Below are 23,456 nucleotides of genomic sequence, written 5' to 3'. Positions count from 1 at the left end.
AGCGCCACGCGGCAAGTTCCCGGGAGAAGCCGTGTCTAGGGCTGAGGGCAGGTCCTGCTTTTGGCCTCGGGAGAGAGGAGTCACGAGCCCTCGTGTCACGGGCTTCCTCATTTCTGTGACCGCGCACTGGAACAGATTGCCGGGGGAGGTTGTGGAGTCTCCCTCACTGGAGATATTCCAGAACCGTCTGGACACAACCCTGTGCCGTATGCTCTAGGATGACCCTGCTTGGGGTTGTGGAGTCTCCCTCACTGGAGATATTCCAGATATTCCGTCTGGACACAACCCTGTGCCGTGTGCTCTAGGATGACCCTGCTTGGACAGGGAAGCTGGACCGGGTGACCCACTGTGGTCCCATTCAGCCTTACCCATTCTGTGATTTCTGCGTTTCTAACCTTGTTTTGATGCCCCGTGGCGAGCAGAGCCCCAGCTTAGCAGCTGTGAGCTGTCGCGGTGGACTCTGCAGGGCTGTGGGGAAATCATTAGGTTGAGTCAAATGGGCTCTGTGTCCGCCTGCAGGCAGGTGCTTATTTAATGGAGGGTCTGCCTTCCACCGGCGTCTGGAGCTTTACCAAAATCTGCAGCGCAAGAAGGCAGAGGGAAATTGTTGCACTGCTCTATTTGGCTAGTTTCATATGTGATTTTAGCATGAACCTGAAAGCCAGATCTTATAGATTATTATTGTTGTTATTATTATCATCTTCATTACTGCCTCGTTGGTTGGATCTTACATAGGATGCCTCACTTTCCTCCTTCCCTCATGTAAAGGAAAGGAAGAAAGAAACTGTTCTCTGAAGTTGTGGTTTAGCATTATTAATGTCTTTCAGATTTTCAGCTAAAGGAGTACTGGAAAGATTATTATTAAGATTAAGGCACTTGAACAAAGAGAGCCTTACTAATCACAGTGCCTCTTTCCTGCGAGCTCTTTGCACGAGAGCTGCAAAGATGATTGATTAGAGGCCTGATAAATAATTTTCTGCTGACTGGCTTCTCAGTGCAATGCAATAACAAACAGTGGATTATGTCTGAAGTTTACTCCAGCATTCAGCTCTGGCAACTAATTAATGTGCTCAGCAGCAAAACTTTTTGTGGTCTCTAGGTAAATTCAAAAAAGGGCCCCAAATTGGCCCAGTGAATGGTCTTTGGCTGTGCAAGAGATTCAGATTTAGTGTGTCTCTTGTGAACTGTGAGTTGTTTCTAGATTTCAACTTCTCCTTTTTGCAGTCAGGACTGAGGAAGTGGCTAATCATTGACTCCATGACCCTGAAGTTAGTTTGCAGGGGGCTGAAACAGTTAATCCTCCATGTTCTCTGTGGCATGTGTCCAGGATGTCACCACCTTGCCATACATCTGCCTTGCTGCTGGTCTTTATGGCCCTGGCTGTAGCGGGAGCTGAGCAGTCAGAAGAGAGGAGCTGTGATGTGATTGGTGATGAGAGCACTGAGTCACAGATGGAGAGAGCCCTGCTGAAGAAACTGGAGCCCCTGAGCCACATGAGGTACAGCACAACACCCTGCAGGCCTCGGGGCTGCACAGTGGGCCAAGGGGAGGGAAGGATTTGGGTCAGACTGCAGAATGGGCTCCCCTTTTAGTATTGTCTCTGACTGGCTTCCAGGTCTGAAGTGCTCACTGCTCTGGGTGTTCTTTGTAATCCACTGGGCTGTCTCTTCTGTCCTCTCCCTGCTGCAGGTTTAACGTGACTGTGGAGAAAGGCAAAACGGAAAACTACGTCTACCATTTCAGGGTGTGCAGGGAGGTCAACAGCACCTCGCACGATTTTGGTGGCCTGGTGCAAACAGATAGACAGAATGGAAAGACCACAGTGATAGGAAGAATCAATGAAACCCAAGTCTTCAATGGAAGTATGATTCCACTCAATACTTTGCTTACTCAGTAGCTGCCTTTCGCCTCCTGATCTGGATTTGTAGCCTATATTGCTTCTCTCCTGGCAGGTGACTGGATCATGCTGATTTATAAAGGAGGTGATTCATATGGCAGGCACTGCAGTGGTGAGAAGAGGCGAGCTGTGATAATGATTTCTTGCAAGCGGGGAGTTACAGCGGTGAGTGACACCTGGGGTAAGAGAGCGTCATCAGGAGGCTGCCAGACCGATGGTTGGTTGTGAGCAGTTTGAGGGGGCAGCGAGCTGGCTTCCAGTGTCTGGTGCCCAGCTGCACCAACAGTGATAAAGCTGTCTCCTGGTCAAGTTCAGTGCATGTGGGCATGTTTTCACATGACTTCACTTTTCCAAAATTGCAGAGTTCATTCAGCATTATTTCTGAAGAGCGGGAAAAGGAGCAGGAGTGTTTCTACCTCTTTGAAATGGACAGTAGTGTGGCTTGTCCAGCTGAGAATTCCCACCTCAGTGTTGGCTCCATTCTACTGATCACGTGAGTCATTGGAAGAGCTGTTTGTGCCTGAGTCATAATCTCCAGTGCTATTTAGAAACATAGCAAATGCTATAGTACGACTAAATAACCGCAGTATACTTTCCCATAGCCACCATTAGATGTTACTGGGCCTCTGAGCTTTTTGGACAAAAGCTCTTGCTCAAGGCATGATGCAGGGCTGGTCTGTTCCCAGAAAACGTTTTCCTTCATAGCTTACAGACAACTGCACTGAAACATGGGGGATTTGACTTCCTAAAATTGTGTGATGGCTCTTTGCCAGAGCTGGGAACTCAGACCAGGAGTCTTGACTCATTTTCTGTGTTTGTGCTTAGAGGCACTACTTCACATAATGCTGCTAAAAGATTTATACAAGCAGATTGATAACTTGGGGACCTTTTATGGTCTGGTTTCTGTTTATAGCTCTGTTCTTGAGTGGTGTTCAGCTACTTGTTCCGATGCTAATATGAGGCAGGTAGCTGGCTCAGAAAAGACTAGCTATAGGATTTCCTCAGCTTTGATTTTCCTTTTTGTTTTTTTTTTTTTAAATTCTGCCTTCTAGGTTTGTGTCACTGATTGCAGTCTACATCATTGGTGGGTTCCTCTACCAGCGCCTTGTCGTGGGAGCAAAGGGCATGGAGCAGATTCCTCACTTTGCCTTCTGGCAAGATCTGGGCAATTTGGTGGCAGTGAGTGAAAATCCTTATATATTCTCAGCCTGGCCCATGTTAGGAGAAAATGGCATTGACTCTGTGTTTTGGGTAGACCTACCACCAGGGTGGAGTACCTTGAAGCAGAAGAAGAGGGTATCTGTTTCATTTTTCTTGAGTATTCCATTTTTGAATCCTTGCTGAGACCAATTCCCGACCTCTGTCCTGCAACTGCTACATAACAAACTAGAACATGTGCTCCTCAGGAGTTAGCACTTTCCAGGTAGAAATGTTCACCTGTGGACTGTGAAATGCTTACGTCTGACTGTGAAATCTTTCCTTGGTCAGTGCAGGCAATGCTATTTATCCTTCATACTTGCCTTGGCCTGATGTTGCTCCATACTGTTAATCAGTATGCCCAGAGCTTTCAGGACTGAGTAGGATGTTTTTATGCCAAGTTTTGGGGAGATGTTTCAGGTAGCACAGGGATAGGCATAATCCCTTAGCAAAAGAGAAATCGCAGGAGCTGCTTTGCTTTGGATGCTGAGTCAACTGCAAACTGTTTGATGCTGGTGCCTGTGTCCTGTGCTCGTAGGATGGCTGTGACTTTGTGTGCCGATCCAAGCCTCGGAACGCACCAGCCGCGTACCGTGGCGTGGGGGATGACCAGCTGGGAGAGGAGTCAGAAGAACGGGATGACCACTTGCTGCCCATGTGATAGGCTTTCCACACCGAGATCTTTTCTCCCCATCTCCCCAGTGCTTCTTTAGCCGGGTGCCTCCCAGCCAGTTCTCCTTCTCTCACTTCTGATTTTCTTTACACTGTTTGCTTCCGCTGTCTCTGGTGTGTCAAGTCCCATGGATGCCTCTGGATGTGAACAGCACTGGTTCCTAATGGCATGTCTTAGAAATATAATGCTGGCTTAGGTTTTAAAACTGCAGCAGAGCTGAGGGGAGAAGTGTTGACAGTTGAGCAGAAAACAGCAATATGAATGTTCAGCACTGAGCAGGAATTGGAGATGAATCACTAAGAGGAAAAAAGGGGCATGGATGGGTGCAGAAAGGGAAAAAGGCTATGGGTTAAAACATCTGACACTGTAAAAGGGATATTTTGTGTCTTTTTTTTTTTTTTCCTAGGGTTTACAGAATCTGTAAGACACTGGAATATTTTTTCTTTGAATACATTTTCAGCTTTTCTAGTTTCTGCACTGCTATACAATTTCTGCCAGCATAACTGGCACAGAATGCTCTATGCCAGACTCTGGTGGTGAAGAGGCATTAGCACCTTTGCAGCCTTTTGTTTCCCTAATGGCAGGGCGGTGTGTATTTCTCAACAGTTTCCTTCAACAGCTGTAAAGGGATGCATGCCATCCTCTCAGACTGGAGAGGGGCAATGCTAAAAATCTATAGGAGTTAAATGGAGTCTCATGATTTCAGTCAAAATATTGACTCAGTCTTCTCAATCAGTGAGAAGCAAAAGGAAACTATTTTGCTGCTAAGGAAAAGGAACATTTGCTGAAACTGAAAGTGACATCAAGACAAAATGAGACAGGTAGTTGCCACTTGAGTTCTGACACAAGCTTCCAGCGGTGACTGCCCACACACCTCAGTCACTGTCAGCATTGTGATTTCATGTTCCAGAAGTTCCTTGTTTTGCAGAGGGTTTTCCTACGAAGTCGTCAGAATTTATTTTTATATCAAAGGAACCATGGAAGCCCGGGTTAAGAATGCTAACACATTAAGAACTGCATAAGGGACTCTTCCATGGTCAGCTTTCATAGATAACTGTCCCCTTAAGCATGGTGCAGGCCAGTCTTAAGACACTTGCCCTGTGCAGATGGTACTTAACATACTGCCACTGGCTGGGAGTGAGAAAGACCTTCTCTTTGGGCCCTGGTGCAAAGCAGGTACAGTTGAGTTGTAGACTTAATGGGAACCTTCAGGAACTTGGCACCGTGATTCTAAATTGCTTATTTGAGAGGCTAGACTGAGCAATCCCATTCTACCCTACTGTAAAGCGGCAGAGAACTGCCCTCAGCCTGGGGGGCAGAGACTGTGAATAAGCAAGCCACTACTGTGTTAACAGCAGAGTACAGACAAGGTTCATGTATTCTTAAAACAGTGAGAGAAAAGGGGTGGCCCTGCTTTCTTTCTGGGTTTGGAACGGGCAAGCAATTCCTGCTTTCTTTGACTTTTGTTACAGTCTCAAGCTTTCTCATAACATGGGAAAAGTAGGAAGTAAGTCTGTTTTTCATGGTGGTGTCTAAGGTAATTTTTTTTTGTACAAAATACAACTTTCAAAAATAAAGTGACCAAAAAAACTGGTGAAGGGTTGTGCTGATGTAACAAGAGCTTGCTTTGGAACCAGAGCATCTTTCTTACCCAAAAGTAAAACGTCCTTAATGTGTGGTGCCTTGTGCCTGAACTCTTGCCAGTGATGAACATGCTATTATTAATTCATGGGTTTTGCTGCTACCTTGTTTCACTCCAGGTCCTCTAGGGCGTACAAGGGAAGGCTATCCACATCTTTCAAAACTGAAACTTTAGAAGCTCAGGTAGTTAGGGATGGATGGATTATACTCTTAATTTTTGGAGCAGTGACAGTCAAAAGTAGCTTTGTGGTGAAGTTTGTACTTTCCAAACACTTGGTTGAAGTTTGGGTTCAGGACAGGGGTTAAAAAGCAGCCAGACCTGCAAAGCCTGATCAAGCATTTTTTTATTAAGAACACTGAACATGAAACGAAGAAGTGAAACCTTCCAATTTGACTGAAATAAAATCCAGTCCTCAGGAGTAACTGGTAACAGTGGCAGGCTACCTGCCTGCCTACCCTGCCAAGGGTCAAACTAAACAGGAGTTTTATCACACCCAGCCTGCTAAGGATAAAATGGTTTAAGGGCAGCCTTCCTCTGCTCATTTTTGATTCTAACCTCCTCCTTCCCTGCCCCCAGATTACATCAGACCAAACCGTGGTACCAGGGTACAAGCGAGCATGGGCAGCTTCCTTTGGGCCTATTTGCATTCACAAAGCCTCAGAAGTCTTCTCAGATGCCTACCCTGCCAAGGGTCAAACTAAACAGGAGTTTTATCACACCCAGCCTGCTAAGGATAAAATGGTTTAAGGGCAGCCTTCCTCTGCTCATTTTTGATTCTAACCTCCTCCTTCCCTGCCCCCAGATTACATCAGACCAAACCGTGGTACCAGGGTACAAGCGAGCATGGGCAGCTTCCTTTGGGCCTATTTGCATTCACAAAGCCTCAGAAGTCTTCTCAGATGAACAAGGCTGTCACAAAAGTGAGATTCAACAGTGCCCTTAAGACTAGGAAGCTGCTGCCGCATTTTATCCATCTACTAAGCACTTTCCTTCCTCTTTTTCTAACATGGGTCAATAAAGAGCCCATTTCAAAGATCTCTAATGTTTTCCTACCTATGCTATTAGGCTTTCTCCCATGCCACTACAGCTTTTCTGCAACAGTATGTGCTTAACACACAGAACCGTCTTATGTTTCACTCAAACGTTCATGTGAAACTTCTGAAAACAGAAGAGCTGAGATACATGGTTTATAACACCATCTTGCTTTCAGGTATTTGGCTCTACAGGGCACTTACCTCTTCACAGTTTGTGTAACTCCTTCAGGTATTTTGCCTGTTTGTTTGAAGCAGAGCTGCTTCTGGAAGAGAATAATTCTGCCCAGGTTTTCACCTTTGGCAATTTGGCTACAAAACTTCAGAATACCACATTTGGTCCTTAAAATAAAAAAAACCAAAAACCAACCAAAGAACCCCCAACCAAACCTGGAGGGGCTGAGTAGGAGAAACTCAGCCTGTAACATAAATTCTATGCTTTAGAAATGAGAAGTCACATTAAAAGATCAGTATTGAGTTGTTCTAGGGTGTGTGTTTGGTTCCTTGTAACTGAGAAATACTCGTTTTACAACACAACACAAAAAAAAAAGCCTGAGGCAAGCAGTACAATCCTGCCAGCCTAAATTTTGTCCCATAAGCTCTCCTGAGGATAATGAAGACAGACACAAAAAGAAAATACAAACTGGTAAGAAAACACACAAAACAAAACCCCAGCCCCTTTCATGAAGAGCCTTGGTGCTTCTGGAGACTGCTTTGGATCTGTAAATTATGCTCTAGCACAATGGGAAGACAAACCTAGTGCTGCAAGGTTCCCTAATGTAAGACAATCCCCCTCCCCTTTGAGTTTCCCATCACTTTGTCATAAGTACTCAGGAAAAATCCTCTGACTGGTTCTGAGAGGAGCACCTGGAGTGAATAGCTGCCACAACACTTTAGCTTTGCTGTCTCCTGTAGACATGCAGAGTGAAGACAAGACAGCTCCTATTGCCACAGGCCTTCAAGTTTGGTATGCATGCTGGAATGGCTATTAAACCAAGTTCATGAGCAGCCTAGGTACTTTTAAAAGTGGAAAAGCAGCAGCCCCTTTTGCTCAAATTCTTGTTTGTCACCTCTGTCACTTGTAATTTGCTAGTTCCCCTTCATAAATGCCCCAAGCACAGGTGCTCCCAATGTCTACGTGGGGCCAGCTCTTCCTATGCCTTGAATTCTGGCAACGATATTCAAAGCTAAGATCTAGCAGACCTGCTGTGGCAAAAAGGGGTGAGGGCAGTTCCCTTTCAGCAGTCTTTTAAGACAGAAAGAGATCCCCTTAATATCTTTATGTGGTATATAGGGGAGGCATATTCAAAATCAGGAAGAAGGAAAGTTGTTTAAAGGCCCCAGGTGGCAGTTTTCCTCAACCTTACTGTAGCACCATTAAGAGACCAAGAGATGGGCTTGTGCGTGGCAGTTTCAATCAGTTAAATTCCTTCTCATTCTTCTTGAATGCAAGACCACAGGGGACTGTCCCATTCTTCCCTACCCCAACAGGATGCTCCAAAACTGGCAGCTGCCCTGGGGTCAGAGCAAAAGTGAGACCTCTGGCTTCAGAGTTCTTAGGTCTCCTTGAGAACATTGATCTTGGCACAGATCTTGAGAGCTGGTCCCAGCTTGATGTTCATGGCACTCATGAGATGTTCCTCCTTCAGAAGCAACAGGGCCTGACCATCAATTTCCTGTGACCGAAATTCCTCAGCAATTTCCTGGCACCCTGTGAAGAAAACAAAAAAAAAAGCAGTGAGAAACACATATGCATTGGGCACTCCCCTCATTCCTAATCTTTGCACCTCTGGCAGGTACAGAAAAGCAAGCTAGGACTCTAACCAACCCCTTTCCCCACTCTGGTCCACAGTCTCCTTGAGCACACAGGCTACTTGAGAATCCATCTCTATGATCTACCCCAATTCAGAAACATGTTCAAAAGCAGTAGGCACCACTGACACCATTTTCTTCCCAGTCTCCCCATGCTACTGGATCACAGGAGTGCAGGAGAGGATCTTAACTTCACCTTGCAATGATGCAATGAACTCATACACTTCCTCCACACTCCAACGACTAGGATTGCTGGACAGGAAGACTGGGTTGATGCCATGTAGATCAGGGGTAGGTGGGGCCATATTAGAGTTAGCCAGGTCCCTCTCTCCATGACTGGCCCTTACTGACAGGGGTCCGGGAGATGTAGGGGACAAAGCTTCATCATAGCTGGAGTTATCAGAGCCTCGACTTGAGTCTTCCTGGCCCTACAAGCCCAAAAGAAAGAAAGAAAACAAAAGGGGTTTTGTCAGAAAGTCACAATTACAAGCTGCAAAACAAGACACTGGGAGCAGCAGAAGTTGTCCCAACAGTCTGAAACAACTGTCTTGGCTGTTGGTTCAGGGGCAGCTGACACAAGAGCTCCCTCTCTTCCTCACATCAGAACCACAGCTCATTCAGTTCTTCCATAACCCAATTCAAGTCATTCCTGTGGAGGACTGCTAATCAAATGGGGAAAGTGGATTGTTTCCTGCCAAGGCTGTCAGTTGATCTCACTCACTGAGACCTTCAGGATGCACACAGGAGCGAACACAGAGTGCACAGAACAAGTACAAACGTGAATACACTTCCTGCACTCCAGGAGTGATGAGAACAGCTCCCTGTGCCTTGCGTATCAAGTGTGTCAGTGCGCACTTGGCACATCCTGCACGACTGCATCCACTGTGACAAAGTGGTACAGCCAGCAGGGACAAATTCTGCACAGACCTGCCTTGACAGGTCTGTGTCCTTACCCTGTGGCGCTTGCCCTGGATCTTTGTTCGAGCGATTTCGGAGCTGCTGCGCCGTGGTCCCCGCCGGCGCACACGGGCGTAGTTGGCTTCCTGGAATTCCTTCATCTTCTTTCTTTGCAGCCGAAACTGATGGCTGCAGCTGACATTGTACCTCAAGTAAGCAGAAGCAGAGCAGCAGTTAGAAAGTGGCAACTATCTAAACCTACTACTTCTCCTTGCTCTAGATGGGGGTAAGACTCCTTTTTACCATCAGGTTCTGTTCCTCCTCCTTCTAAGACTTCCCCTTGGAAGGAACCAGTCCAGACTTCTGACACAAGCAATATTTGGACATCAGAGTCTTGATCTAACATCTGAAGGGTCAATTAAGTCATTCCCCTGAGGGAAAAGAGACCCATAACAAGCACTCTGCTATCAACAGGAGGCAGCAATGACTAGCCTAACTTCTCCCCAGTTTTTTCCCCAATGCTCCCATGTGTCTTTGTCTAGTATGAATGCATCAGACAGCCACCAGTATGCATTTATTTAGTCAGTCAAATGTACATTTCTCTGAAGAGAGGTTCTTTACAGCCCCAGAATTTCCCCCTCCACACTTCATTTTCTGAGCAAGCCAGAAATCCTGTTTATACTCAGCATCACATCCACTTCTCCAGACCTAGAAGCATTTACAGATCATTTAGAGTGCTAAAGGATCTTTGTGGCCAGTACATGCCACAGAGGGAGGATCAGATGCACTGAAGTGTGGTACACTACTTGGAGAAGGGGCACATGCCCAGTTCCAGCAAATGTGTAGTCAGAGATAAGGAATATTACATCTTGCTGTTATTACCTTTTAGCACAGGTCATGGAACAAAACCTCTTGGAGCCACGGAACTGGGTTGCCGGGGCGTACTTCCCACAATATTCACACTTCAACAAGTTTGCCTTCTTGTCAAGCTCTAGTGAGATACAGAGACACACACCACTTGATGATCTGAACTGAAGCAGATCACACACCCCGTGATTCCCCATTGCACTGCTCTTCCTCTGAGCAGACAGATTCCAAGCACTATTTTCTACTGAATCTAGTAAGTAGTTAGCTTGGGGAAGAAACTGGGAAAAGCAAAGCACAAGCTCTGCTAATTAGGACCCCAGGATATTAAACAGAGCAGGTTTTTTTCCTGGTCAGTACCACTTCATGGAACAAGCAAAACATAGTGTATTCCTCACATTCTACAAGGCTGTGGGGGAAACCTCCACCACTGCACTCTCTGCTCTGTCCACACAGCCTTCGCAGCCTTCAGTCATTACAGACAGGTACAGTTCAGAATCTCCTGCTTACTACTGATACAGGATGTGTTAGATGACATTTACAACAACAAAAAAAGCATTGTCGGTCTGCTGGCGCTCAAAAAAAGCCAGACCCTCGTTCCGCAGCTTGAGTCTCCAAGGAATTAGCAGGAAGAGATACAAGTCCATAATGTATAAAATAAGTAATACAGAGCAGAAACTTTCAGTAACACTAGCTAGTCCTCCTGGTGCTGAAACTCACCCATGGAAGCACTATCCTCTCCCAGAGAATTGCTAGACAGGTTTTCATTCTGGCCAGAAGGAGCCTCTCCCTGCAGTGGTTTTTCAGATTCTTTCAGCAGCTGAGAACAACCCACCTGGATAGGGAGAGAATGAGTTGGACCCACTAGTAAAGGATTCCCTGTGTCCACCACCCTCTGCCAAGGAATGTGCAGCTCAAAATACAGCTCAGAAGAATCTTTCTGCCTAATAGGGAAGGAGAGATACTGAAAAAAGTCATTACAGCTTCCTGACTCACAGGCTTGGTGGTTCATTTAAAGATCCCCAAGCAGTATCTGCCTTGAATAACATCCAATTCCATGTGACTCCATTTCCCCTTATTTACTTCAACTTCACTTGCTGCCTGTTCAAAATGCATCTTTCCCTCAGAGAGAGGAGAGCCTCCTTACAATTCCTGCATTAATTATTGCTTTGGTGACTACTGGAGTAAGCAGTTGCTGCAACACTTGTTTTACTCCTTCAAACCCCTTCTCTTTAATGACACCTCTTAATGTCTTGCTTCATTCATGACACCTCCCTCCCCTCCCTTCCTCTTCACTGTCTGTGTCTCAGGCTAAAAATGCTGAATTGGAATATGGGGAAAGATACTCCTATGCAAAGATGGAAGTACACCACCCTCCCAAGAAAGTGCTACACCACCTTCCCCAACAACAAAAAAATCCCTACTGGAAAGGGCTCTGCTCCCTCCTGGATGACAAAGCCTTCAATGATGTGTGTGAGGATCTGGGGCTTGACAATGGCTTGAGGAGGTTTGGAGTCTCCCATCTGACGTGACACCATTGCCAGGTTTGGGGTGGAAGCAGAGGTGGGGGTGACTGAGGCTCCTTCACTTGATGAGGCATTGGGAGTTGCAACGGCAGCAGTATCAGAATTATCTGGAAAGTTAACAGCACAGGAGCCAGTTACCTTTGCTCTGCCTACTCCAAATGAAATTCAAGATCAGGTCAATAGCACACACAATCAGAGCTCTCCTTTGTACCTCACCTCCAAGGCCACTCTTCTCCTCCATGTTTTTGGGGCTGTCTGTTACGGGAGAGGACCTGGCAGGCAGGAGTGCAGTGACACTGGGCGACTCCTCCTTCTCCTCCTCTGACTCTGCCTTGCGCTTTACTGCCAACGTCTGAGATTTGCCCTGCATGAATAAAGAGGAACACGTAAGCAGATAGAAAGCTCCAAAGCAAAGAACAAGCCAGATCAAAAACAAAAAAAAAAAAGATGCATCCTGCTCCATCATACTTGATTTCCAGCCTGGTTTCTTCTGGAGATGCATCTAGCTCCTTCAGTACATACCTCAACTTGGGACCATTTGCCTAGCAAGGAACAAAGCTTGAGAAGACTCACTACCACGCCACGGACTAGGATCTGGTGTCCCAAGCCATGTTGATACATTGGCATAATATAAGGACACTGTGTAAACTTCAATGGATTATTGCAGGAAGAAATGGAATAGCATTCACCCAGCAGTTTCCAGGCTTTTGGATAAATCAGATCAGTTTCAATGGAGAGTCGATAGAGTAGGGCACACACATTCACCAAGAGCAGAATTGTCCTCCTGCTCTAAAAATCAGACAAATCCTGTGACACCTTCCTGAAGAAGCAGAGAGAATTTAGAAAGAGTCTCAGCAGCTGGCTAAGGAGGTGTTCAAGGCAAGGCTGGATGGAGCAACCCAGTCTACTGAAAAGGTGCTCCTGCCCATGGCAGGCATGTTGGAATTATATGATCTTTAAGGTTCTTTTTAATTCCAATTATTTATGACTCCATGATCTGAGCTGGCGAAGTGCTCTCCTCCCAGGGATTTAGGCCCTAGCTGGACAATTCATAACAGCATGGACAAGGCCTATAGAACATGAATTTCCTCTGCATAGCCTGTTGCTAGGGGATCCTCTGAGGCCTAGAGTCAGTGGCTGGTACAACACACCAAGGGATCTGTAACCCAGAAGTACCCACACTGCAGCAGTTCATGAAAAACTGCAGCCTGTGGGAAAGACCCACACTGAAGAAAGACTTTATGAAGGACTGTATTCTTTGTGAAGGACTGTATCCCATGGGAGGGATTCCCCCATGCTAAAGCAAGGGAAATGCATGAGAGAGACACAAAACCTTATGAGCTGACCACAAATCCCATTTCCTGTCCTCCTGAACCATTCAGAGGGAGGAGGCAGAAGAGTCAGGAGTGAAACTGAGCCTGTGAAAAAGGGGGGAGGTGTTTTTTGGATTTGTTCTTACTTCCAATTATCCTACACTAAATTGGCAGCAAATTAAATTAATTTCCATAACTGAGTTTGTTTTGCCCATGATGGTAATTGGCAAGCAATCACCACATCTTTATCTCAACCCACAAGCTTTTCACTGTATTTTTCTCCTCCTGTTGTGTTATAAAGGGGGAGTAATAGAGCAGCAACTTGGTGGTCACCCAGCAGCCAGCCAAGGTCAACCCAACCCCACTGTTAAATGTGATACTCATGAGTATGTGATGTGGACACCTACTCCATTTGGGGCAGGCTCTGAGTCTCACCTATTAACTTCATGCAAGCCTTTGAATGATAATGTGTAAAAGAAATGCTTGTAGTCAGTAACCCCAGGGGTTGGATTGGAATTAGTGGTTTTGAGGGTAAAAAAGTCTCCACATCCCTTTCCCCAAACCCCTTACCCATCCCATCCCACTGACCTGGGCCTGGACTGCGATTGGTGTCCTAGGAATGAACAAAGAGAATCCATATGCTATTCTCCTTCTCAATGGTATCACTTACTGGCAACTGGACAGACTGCATGTAGAATGCTGCTGGCATCTGAGCCACAACTGGAGAGGAAGCTGGGCTCTTCACCATGTGGGCTGTGCCTTGAACTTGTGCCAAATTCACCCCTGTGGTGAGAGGGGGAGCTTCCTGTGAGGATGCTGGAGCTGAAGATGATGATGGGGAAGCAGCATGGGTTTGGGAAACAGGCTGGACTACAGCCGGCATTCCACGGGATGTGGGCACTGCTGCAGCGATCTGAGCCAAGCCCAGTGCTTGGGCCTGGCCTGAGCCCTGCTGCCGAGTGCCCACTACCTGCACGGGGATGTGTGGCGGAGGCTGCTGTGCTGCTGACATTTTGGCAGGCCCAAGCAGAGGGGGTTTGATGGGGGTGACCAGAGATTTTGACTGAATAGGAACAGGTGACTTGGTGGCTGCCTGGCACGGACTGTCCTGCTGGAGCTGTAAATGCTGTGGCTGGGACTGCAACATAGGTTGCACCACAAGGGTCTGTGCCTGCTGCTGGTTTTGGGGGGGAGCCTGCTGCTGCGGAGGCTGAGCTTGCTGCTGCTGCTGGGTCAGAGATGCTGCTTGCTGCTGTTGCTGCTGTTGAGCCAGCTGGAGATGGGTGGCTGTGTGGAGCAGCTGGGACTGGCAGTGCTGGAACTGCTGCTGGTGATGAATGGCTATCTGCTGCTGGATCACCACCTGCTTCTGCAGATGGATCTGCTGCTGCTGTTGGATCAGTGAGTGTGGCTGGATCTGCGTATATGTTGCTATACAAACACAGAGTAAGAAAAAACAGAGCACAAAAGTTAGCAACAGTGCAGCTGAGAACAACAACAAAAATAAGGCAGCCACTGCACTGGTTTGAGACATTAAACTACAAAATGACTGACAGCTTACTGGCAGAGGACATGAGGGACTAAATCAACTTCTTGTGCTAATAGAAAGGGATAACCCCTTGAAACAAGTGTCTGGGAGGACAGAAGCTGGGAGATGTGTTGGAAAACCTTTTACCACCAGGCTTTCAGATATCATTCTTGTGAAAGCCCAATGGTTTTGAAGAGAAAAAAACCAGATGAGTGCTTACCTGAGCTGATCAGTGTCTGGCTGGGTGCTGGGGTAGCAGTCCTGGTGAGGTTCATGCCCACCGTTTGCTGTCCACCACTGTCCGTGTCACCCTTCTTTGCGGCTGCATTCTCCGTCTCTGTCTGGCTCCCCTGGCTGACAGTCACGGCCTGGGCAGCCGCCACTGGCAATGGCTGAACCACCCCTGTGCCTTTCCTCTGGCAACTGCCAGCGGCACCTGCCACAGAGCTCTGGCTCAATCCCATGGAGGGCTGGCTCCCACCACTGGCCACCACACCCCCAGAGACACCATTGCTGCCTGCTGCTCCCTGGCTCAGGTTGAGGGACTGGCCCGGCCCACTGGAGGAGGCCTGGGCCACGGCCATGGTCTGGCCCGTGCTGGTGGCCTGCGGTAGGCCCGAAGCCTGGGAGCTTCCTGGCAGGGCTGTCTTCTGAGCAGAGCCTTGGAGCTGGGCGTTAGTGGCAGAGGTCTGCTGGCTCCTCACAGCCAAGTTCTGCACCTAGAGACACACACACCAAACAGAATCCACTCGCTTTGTACACGGTACTTGCTGGGAGTGTGACCAAGTACGCGTAAGCAACACACTGCTGGGATGCAGGCTGAGTTGATGCCTCAAGTCTCATGTGAGGAGCTGCTAACACTACAGAGAAAAGCTCAGGCACAGCCCTCCCCAGGAAGCACATTATCCTGAACTCTCTCCTGCCTAATCTCAGATGGAAATTAAAGATCCCACGGCACTTGGTAAACAGGATTTGGGGACACAGTCTTTCTCCAAGGCATGAGACAGCCTCCAGACCCAGGCATTAATAGGACCCATCTTAGCATGGCTCTAAAAGCACTGAGATACCCCTTTAAAGACCAGTCATTCCTTTCCAATTTGTGTGCACCTGCCTCCCCCAGGCCCATGGATCTACCCCTTCCAATTTCACCAGTTCCTCTGCGTTTTGGTGCTGCCATCCTCTGTATTTACTTCACAACAATGAACCAACTGGATGAAGGAATACTACCTCTGGCAAAGACTCTTAATTGCAGAGTGACTGAAAACTACATAGAACAAGAGTTCTTTTCACACAAGCACAACCAAGAAACTGTGAAGGTGGGACTGATCCAGCCTGTGCCCACCTTCGAAATTTCAAGCAGAAATTAATCTCATCTCTGGAGGCAAAAAACAAGCATGAAAACATGGTGGCAAAATCTCCTCCCTGCACAGGGACACAGGCTGGGGATAAAATAGCTCTAATCTGCTATACAGGGACAGTTTGAGACAAAGACAAGAGTGTGGTGTGGCAGAAGCAGGGGAAAGGAAGGACTCTGGGAGGGGAATCACTCACCTGGTCTGTGTCTGCATGGACCCCAGGAGACTGAGTGGGTGGCACCTCCTGCTGGACAGCAGCCACAGCCCCATTGGGCATCAGGATGAGTTGGGAGGCAAGAGGCACATTGCGGCCCAAGGTCCGGTTCACCTGCAACAGGTTCCCCAGCTGTGGCTGTTGAGGATAAGGTGATGTGGAATGAAAGGAATGGAGGTAGAAGAGAAAAAGAAAGACAAAAAAAACCACAAGCAAAGAGATTACAAAGGAACATTGGGCTGCAATGTCACACACTGCAAAGCCATCAACCCTCCCTGTACTGTAACACTGAACATAACCCTCCGAAGCAGGAAACAAGCACTCTTCTATCAAACATAGGCCTGGGCTAACTCTCACAGACTGCCCAAGGCTGTATAACCAGAACTGGCTGAGAAACAGTGATAAAAGAACATACATCCAAGATTAGTGCTGCTTAAAAAGAAGGGTATTAAAATCTGTATCTGAAGTCAACTGAAAAACAGAAAATATTTTGCAAGTAGGTAACCAAACCCCAGACTAACTCCATTGTCAAGCTTAACGCTTTCTACCTAGGTGCACTTCAAAGCAATTAAAAGGGTGACATTTGTTCACATTGACTTATTTCTCTAGGCTTACTTGAATTCTGATTTACACCGCTGAGCTCAGCAAGCAGTAGGAGAGTAACTTACCACATATCTGTTCCAGCACTGAACCAGAAGAGTAGCTTTATTTCTGTGAGCTACATTCAAGTCTAGGACATATATTTCCCATTTACACTCTAGTGAGAAGTGCTATGGAACCTTTAACATCTATGCAGAGCAGAGACACACATGGTTGTTAACATTCTCACCTGAGCCACACAATACAACGCTCATCTACCTCAAAAGCTGAGCCCAGAGTCAAACTTGTGGTTTCAGGAATGAGAGCTTCCCCATCCCATTTTAAAATATACTGCAACATCCTTAATGCTAGGTTAGTCCATAAGTGTTGGTAATCCCAAGCAGTGAAATTCGGTAGTGGCTGGTAAGTGGGGCCCATAGTCAGGACACGTTTTGATGCACATGGCTTACCCGAAGGTACATCTGTGCCTGTGACTGGTTGAGAGGTGGTGAGGTGGTGTTCCCGAGGAGCACAGACTGCGTCAGCGTGGTGGCGCTGGGGGAGCTCACGCTCTGGGACCGACTGATCAGCTGAGCAGCTGAGGTGGTGGCAAGGTTGATCTTAGAAGAGAAAAAAGCTTCAAATCACATATAAAGAGATGGAGGCCAAGAAATAAGTACAAATACACTTAGCGGGGTACAGTCAGAACAGACATTTTAGTTTTTTCCTGTATCCCACAGGGGACCAAGAAGAAGAAAGTTCTTCTCTTAGACGGCTTGTCCTAAAGGCTACACAATCTAAATTAGCCAAAGCCCTGGATACTGACCTCATTTGTATGCTGAGCTTGAGAATCACTGTTAGCATGCAACTGCAATAAGAGATCCAAAAAAATACATCATTTTCTCCAGCCTCCCAAGTAAAGGTAAAAAAACCCACAAAACCTTCTCTACCAACTCATCTACTCTCTGACCAAATCCAAGCTCCTCAACACTCACTACAAAACCAGACATCCTCTCAATCAACAAACTACTACTCTGCCTAAGACAAAAAGAACATTCCTTTTTGTCTCAAACCAGGACACTTTTCAAGCTGCTCACGACTCCTTCTTAGAAGTCCTGATCCTTTTCTAATCCATGACAACATATCCCCAAAAGCCTCAGCAAACAGAGATCCATGTCTTCCTTTCCAGCTAAGAGGCCTCTCGCACCCAAAAACCTTATCTGGTAATGACAGCACCCCAAATCCTCAAAGTTGTCTGCATCTTGTTGTTTCCCAGCATTCTTAGAAGCCGTGTGCATCTTAAAAAGACAAGCAGGAGACAGAACAAGGTGGGGAGTGGGAGGGAGGCTTCGATATGTGTGTGAGGGAGCAGTTTTACTTACAGAAGCCTGGGTGGTGGTGGTCTGTTGCGAGGTGCTAGTGTTGGGGGAGCTGGCCTGTCTACTGGCCGCAATTGTAGCCTGCAAGAGAGATTGACAGGAAAATGAGTGCCTGAACAAACTTTTCAATCCAGCTCAATTATTTGGCTCTGTCAGAACACCTAGTCCCTTACCATCAGAGTGTATGATCTCCAGTCCTTCCACCCATGGGTACATGCACTACTCTTGCCCAGCTTATCATACTACACATTACAACCCTCACCCTGATGCCAAAATTCACTGTTAACACCCAGACGTTCCCTGCAATATTAGTAATTTGTTGGGCTAATTAGGCAGTTTAGTAGCAATGCAATGATAGCACTCCAAGTAACAAAATTCAGATTACAGAGCATATGGTTTGTGGAAGAACATAAATATTGAAAATTTCTTTATTTCCCCCTCTCTGCTGCCATGGGAATTCCCCTGCATGAGTTTAGTTGGTTTTGTAGCTAAGATTTGTGCAAAACCGATGAGAGGATTCTATTCCTTCTATACTATAAGACTGCAGTCAGGGATTTAGAGAACGATCACAATGCTAAGGAGTACAGCTACTGAGATATTGCTACACAAACAGAATGTATTCATGTCAAACATAATCCATTTTAAACTGATAATTAAGTCTAGTAGGTGAGCAAAGTTGACAAAGAAAAATAAATCACTCAACAATTATAGATCATAAAATACATTGATTTATATTGATCTGTATATGTCTCAATTAGAGACAACCTCCTGGTTGGACAGGTTTACCCTCTTGCTGGTGAAGAAAACATGAGCTACTAAGTTCCAAGTCAGAAATTTCAGAGAATGCTGCCTGAAATTTCATGCAAACACAGCCATTTATTCTCAGAGAAGTAACAACTCACTGTTCCCTTTAATCTAGTTTTTAAACACTACTGCATCCACTGCTGATTTAATCACACATCTTTTATTTAAAGAAGGTGCAGGGGGCAGTCACAGGCCCTGAAGTGCAAGTTCCTTGATGGGGATGCCAAATTTTATGTTCCCCTGCTCTGCACCTGAAAAACAAATGAATCTTCACTTCAGGCTTCCAGCTGAGTAGCTGTTGGTATTAACTCTGAACAATGTGTTTAGGGACTCATTGTCTCATCTGGGATCAGGATGACTTGGTGCACAAGGCACTGTATAGAAAGAGAACCGCTGGATCTTCCCCAGAGAATGATCCAACTCCTCTCCTTCTGCCTCTTGGCAACTCACCTGCTGGACAGCAGCCAGGCTGTGAAGTTGGGCACTGTTAAACTGCTGCTGGAGCATAAACTGATGGAAGTACTGGGCTGCATTGGGCTGTCTCTGGAGTGCCTGCAGGGCCTAGATAAAGAAGAAAACCCAATTGTCAAAAATTGCATGCCGTTGAAATGTGATTGAAGAGAGCAATGAAGAAACAAGTAACAGCCATGAGAACATCCCCAGACCACATGAAAAAGCAGGCAGCAGATTAGCACATCCAAATCCGTAGTACAGTTACAAATTTGGCAACATACTGAATAACAGGTGTATTCCAGGACAGTGGGAATCACACTTGCAAGACTTTAATAAACTTCAGGAATCTGGGGATGGGCATGCTCACACAGGCAGACAAGTGTTCCCGTGTAGTTTGTGGGATGGCAAACTGACTTACTCTACAACAGCAGGCTAAAACCAGTCTATTGGATCACAGTACAGATTAAATCTAGGAGGCTGGACGCTGAAAGAGTAACATATAAAACATGAAGCCTCAGCCTACAAGAACTAAACATCAGGTCTAGCGTGAGAATTTCTAAATCTGAAAACATAACAATCTTCTCAGCACAATCCCACCTTGACACACAACAACTCACAGGAACAGAAAAGGGCTCACCACCACCTTCCAGTGATGCACTGCCATCCCAGAGCATACCCGTGTCTCACCTGTACTGCCTGTCGCTCATAGAGAGACATCTGTGAGATCTGAGGACGGGTGCTTCCTCCAGAACTGGAGCTCCCGCTGGTGGAGTTGGAGTTCTGCTCACTTTCGGTCTCCATGGCGACACGATCCCAGGAGCTCAGGCTGAGATGGACTCCAGATCCACACTGAAAGAATTGGAAACTAAGTCAGGCTACAGAAAGAACCGAACTGTATTTCACTACATTACACAGCTTTTGTACTAGAATATCTCAATACCAGGCTCCCTACACAGCTTTGCTACACGGCAGGGACCAGGGAAGCCAGGATTCTGAAATCACCCAGAAATCATACTCACAGTTTACATCTTTTATTACCACCATCAGGAATGTAATGCACATGGTCTCGTATTCTTATTGCTATGCGATAGTTGGAAGCTACAGCATCCTGAACTCTTAAAAAGGTAGTGGAGTGAAGGACCAGCTGCAGCTCATTGAAACAATTCTGGTTACAGACCTGACTGCCACTCCTTTCAAGAGAGACTAGTGAATTGAGGCAAATTGCACTGTGCTTCCAGTCCTCCAATGCACTTTGGCAATTTCTGATCCTCTCTTCCTCCAGTCGCTCAGCTCCAATGCCCTACTGATACCACCTCGGTCCCTCTTCCTCCCAGTTTAGCCCCCAGCCCTCAAGTCTTTCTTCTTCTGATCACACAAACCTTCCAGCTACTTGTTGCTCCCGACAGATCTTAACTTGAATATTAGACTAGAAAGTGGCATCTGTGGTGGCAAGTTCCTTTCAGGAGGAACAGAATCAGAAGCAGAGCGGATGAAGTGTTCACTGGCAACAGTTGTGAGGCAAAAGCTGCTGAAGAGGTCATGCAGAACCAGGGAGATCTTCCAGCAGCAGAAAGATGAGTTGCAGTGAATTGCAGGACTGAGAAAGGACTGGAGAAGGCTTTCATCAGCCAAGAGGAAGAGAAGTGAGACTGAAGAGAGTGCTTAGCAGAAGAGTAACACATTGAGATGATCAGGGAGTTTCCTGCAGCAACATGACCTACACAGAGAGTAGCAGCAGGAGGGGCTAGAGTCAGAAAAGGGAGCAAAAGTGATTATTCAACAGAATTCCACTGGAAAAAAACCCAAACAACCTGATCTTTTTAGAAGATTAAAACTCCATGTAAGATTTAAAAAAAAAATATTTCTGATAATCTTACTACCACTGACAGCCTATTTGTTTCCAAAGTACCGGCTGGTTCCCCTGTAGTGTATCTGAGACCTCTAAATGATACCCCTCTAAATGAGCTTCCAGGAGCTTGAGCGCCAGCACAGCCCCTTTATCTAGCCTAGCCCTTTTTAAATCCAGAGATTCTGAGCTTCATAGCCTTCACCAAACATTTTCCTGGCATATAAGTAAACAGACCAGTGCAGCAGAAAAGGAGGTGCAACAATAGGCTCAGCCAGACTACTTCATACATTCTGAAATGGTGTTAAGGGCAGCAGATGACTTTAAAGTAGGGCAACAGCATTAACACTGCAGAGAATGGGTTGCTAAATGAGGAATTGCTGCTTCAAACCTACTCCTCAAACTCTGGAAAACTCTTTAACTGGCAAGCAGAGTGCTGCTGCTCCAGTCTGGTCTTCCACATCCATCTGCCCTCAAGTCCTGCCCAGGCATCTCCCTGCTGATCCAAAACTGGGTTCCTGCACTGCTTCAGCAGTGGCCACCTTCTCCTCAACTGAGACACACCTCCTCCTAACTGGCCACTGCTGTCTTCAGGTACAACTCTATTTCAGCTAGAAACAGCTAGTCAATAAACCTACCTAGAATATAAAGCTCTTGGAAAAGCAACTGCCTCAAGGATCTTACCCCAGAGGGGAAAAATTAAATGAAGCCTGAAAATACACAAACTGAGAAGGGAAAGAATATAGACTTTTTGAGAGAAGGAAACTCTGGTGGATAAATAAAGCAGTTTGGGTGGGGTTAAAATGCATGTGATGCTCCACACATTACACCAAGTTCTCTACTAGCTCAGATGCCATCAGGTGACAATTTCCCTTGTCGACCCTCAACCTCCCCACGCAGATCCTCCTCATTCACCTCGCTTCTGGTGCTCATTAGATCAACTTGCTAACCGCAGAAAAGGCACCCTAAAACCCCATCTTCTCCCAGATCAGTGAGTTGAATTACCTTACTTCTAATGCCACAAGTGCCGGTGAGAGAGGGAAGGATATAACTAATGTTCACCTTACCTACAGCAAATACCCTTACCCTCAACAGCTTCACCAGGAGAAACCAGGCTTCTGCCTTGGTGCTCTGCTCCACAACCAATCTGTGTTTCCTCAGCACTACCGATTCCTAAGATTTCCAGCATTTTTGAAAGCTCCATATTGAGCTAGATCTTGTTAAAATCAGGTCCTAGCACAAAGGGAATCTTACTGAAACACCTCAGGCATGAAGCATCGAAAAATTTTGGTCTCTGTGTAGGCAGAAAACCTTTTGGAGACACGGATAGAGAAGCGTACACTCCCTTTGCAGAAGGGCAGTAAGAATTTTAAGTCACTCACAGCAAGGAGAGTTATCCAGCAAAACCCTTTCCAAACACAAAAGCGAAAAAGGCACAGCATTTCCCCAAGCAAGTTCATCTAAGGATCTAAGTTCCATGTTAGTGTAATCCGATCCAAACACAGGCCATTTCCACACAAAATAGCAGAATTATACCCTTTCCCCTCCTCCAACTGCATCTCCAAGCACCTTCCTCTTACAAAAATCTAGTGATCACTGGGCTATCACATCACTTGACTCAGCTCGCTGCTCCATGAGATGGATAACCTACTAAAAATTATTAAACCATGGATTTTCCAAACAAAAAAAAAAACCAACCCAGAGTTACAACATGGCCATTACGGGAAATTAACCTTCGAACAACAGTTAGAACTGCACCCCTAAAAGGCAGACACAGAAGGATACAAAAGCTTTTTAGCACCATGGCAGGAATGACCACACAGCAGAAAGGACGGGAAGGAGAAGGGAGAAAACTGGCTCAGGCAGCAGTACAAGCATGAGAACGTGGGCCAGTCCAGAGCCTAACCCACACTGCTGATCTCAGCACACACCGAGAACACCACAGGTGCCCCATCTACAAGCTCCTGACCTTTCTCAAGCACAAGGACAGACAAGACTCAAGCCAAACATTACTCTAATCACTGAGCACTAGGTAGGAGGTTGAAAAGTTTTACTTGCTCACCCCATCCATTCCCTCCGGGACACGACTGCTGCCTGCAGAACATTTCCTAACTTTTTAAGTGGTTTTGTCACTTCATCCTTGAGAAACTAAGTTAGGCAACACGTAAGATTTGCACGGGTTTACGTCACAGGTTTGGGGGAGAAAAATTAGCACCCGGGACTACAGCATACTCGCTGCTGTTACTATATGTTTCTACAACAGTTTCCAAGCCACACAAGCAGAGGTGTGGAACTGCCGGGACACGCTGACTCTGCTCTGGGATGCTCTGGAAGCAGCAGTGGGTGCGACGCTGGAGCACTGCAGGACCCGCGCACCACCTGGTCCCCACCCCTCGGTGCCCAGCCCGCCTTTCCCCGCCAAGCGCCTCGCCCGGCCGCCGGCGGG

At 46.6% G+C, this 23,456-nt stretch overlaps 2 protein-coding genes across 3 annotated transcripts; one reads left to right on the top strand and one right to left on the bottom strand.

The window, feature by feature from the left end:
- The first annotated feature begins 913 nt into the window (after nt 1-913).
- M6PR (mannose-6-phosphate receptor, cation dependent) lies at nt 914-5,365 on the top strand. The gene is made up of 6 exons (XM_008634894.2): nt 914-1,498; nt 1,690-1,862; nt 1,953-2,062; nt 2,260-2,390; nt 2,950-3,076; nt 3,633-5,365. Exons 1-6 carry the CDS (start codon nt 1,329-1,331, stop codon nt 3,753-3,755), a joined length of 834 nt encoding a protein of 277 aa, XP_008633116.1. The 5' UTR covers nt 914-1,328; the 3' UTR covers nt 3,756-5,365.
- Nucleotides 5,366-6,249: 884 nt separating this feature from the next.
- Nucleotides 6,250-23,371, bottom strand: PHC1 (polyhomeotic homolog 1). Of its 2 annotated transcripts, XM_017735857.1 has the most exons (16): nt 20,544-23,371; nt 19,852-20,013; nt 19,162-19,272; nt 17,911-17,988; nt 17,355-17,396; nt 16,999-17,148; nt 15,932-16,087; nt 14,601-15,099; nt 13,523-14,283; nt 11,756-11,903; nt 11,438-11,646; nt 10,734-10,848; nt 10,032-10,140; nt 9,206-9,356; nt 8,449-8,680; nt 6,250-8,151 (listed from the first exon to the last, which is right to left on the bottom strand). In XM_017735857.1, exons 2-16 carry the CDS (start codon nt 19,963-19,965, stop codon nt 7,997-7,999), a joined length of 3,030 nt encoding a protein of 1,009 aa, XP_017591346.1. In that variant the 5' UTR covers nt 19,966-20,013; nt 20,544-23,371; the 3' UTR covers nt 6,250-7,996. The 2 variants fall into 2 exon arrangements, with proteins under 2 accessions (XP_017591346.1, XP_008633117.1); XM_008634895.2 differs by lacking the exon at nt 17,355-17,396 and having other exon boundaries at nt 20,544-23,369.
- Between the last annotated feature and the right edge of the window lie 85 nt (nt 23,372-23,456).

This window comes from Corvus brachyrhynchos, unplaced genomic scaffold (assembly GCF_000691975.1).
Source record: "Corvus brachyrhynchos isolate BGI_N302 unplaced genomic scaffold, ASM69197v1 scaffold44, whole genome shotgun sequence".
NCBI lineage: Eukaryota > Metazoa > Chordata > Aves > Passeriformes > Corvidae > Corvus > Corvus brachyrhynchos.
Note: the sequence above shows the minus strand (reverse complement) of the source record. Positions and strands in the feature narration are given on the sequence as shown.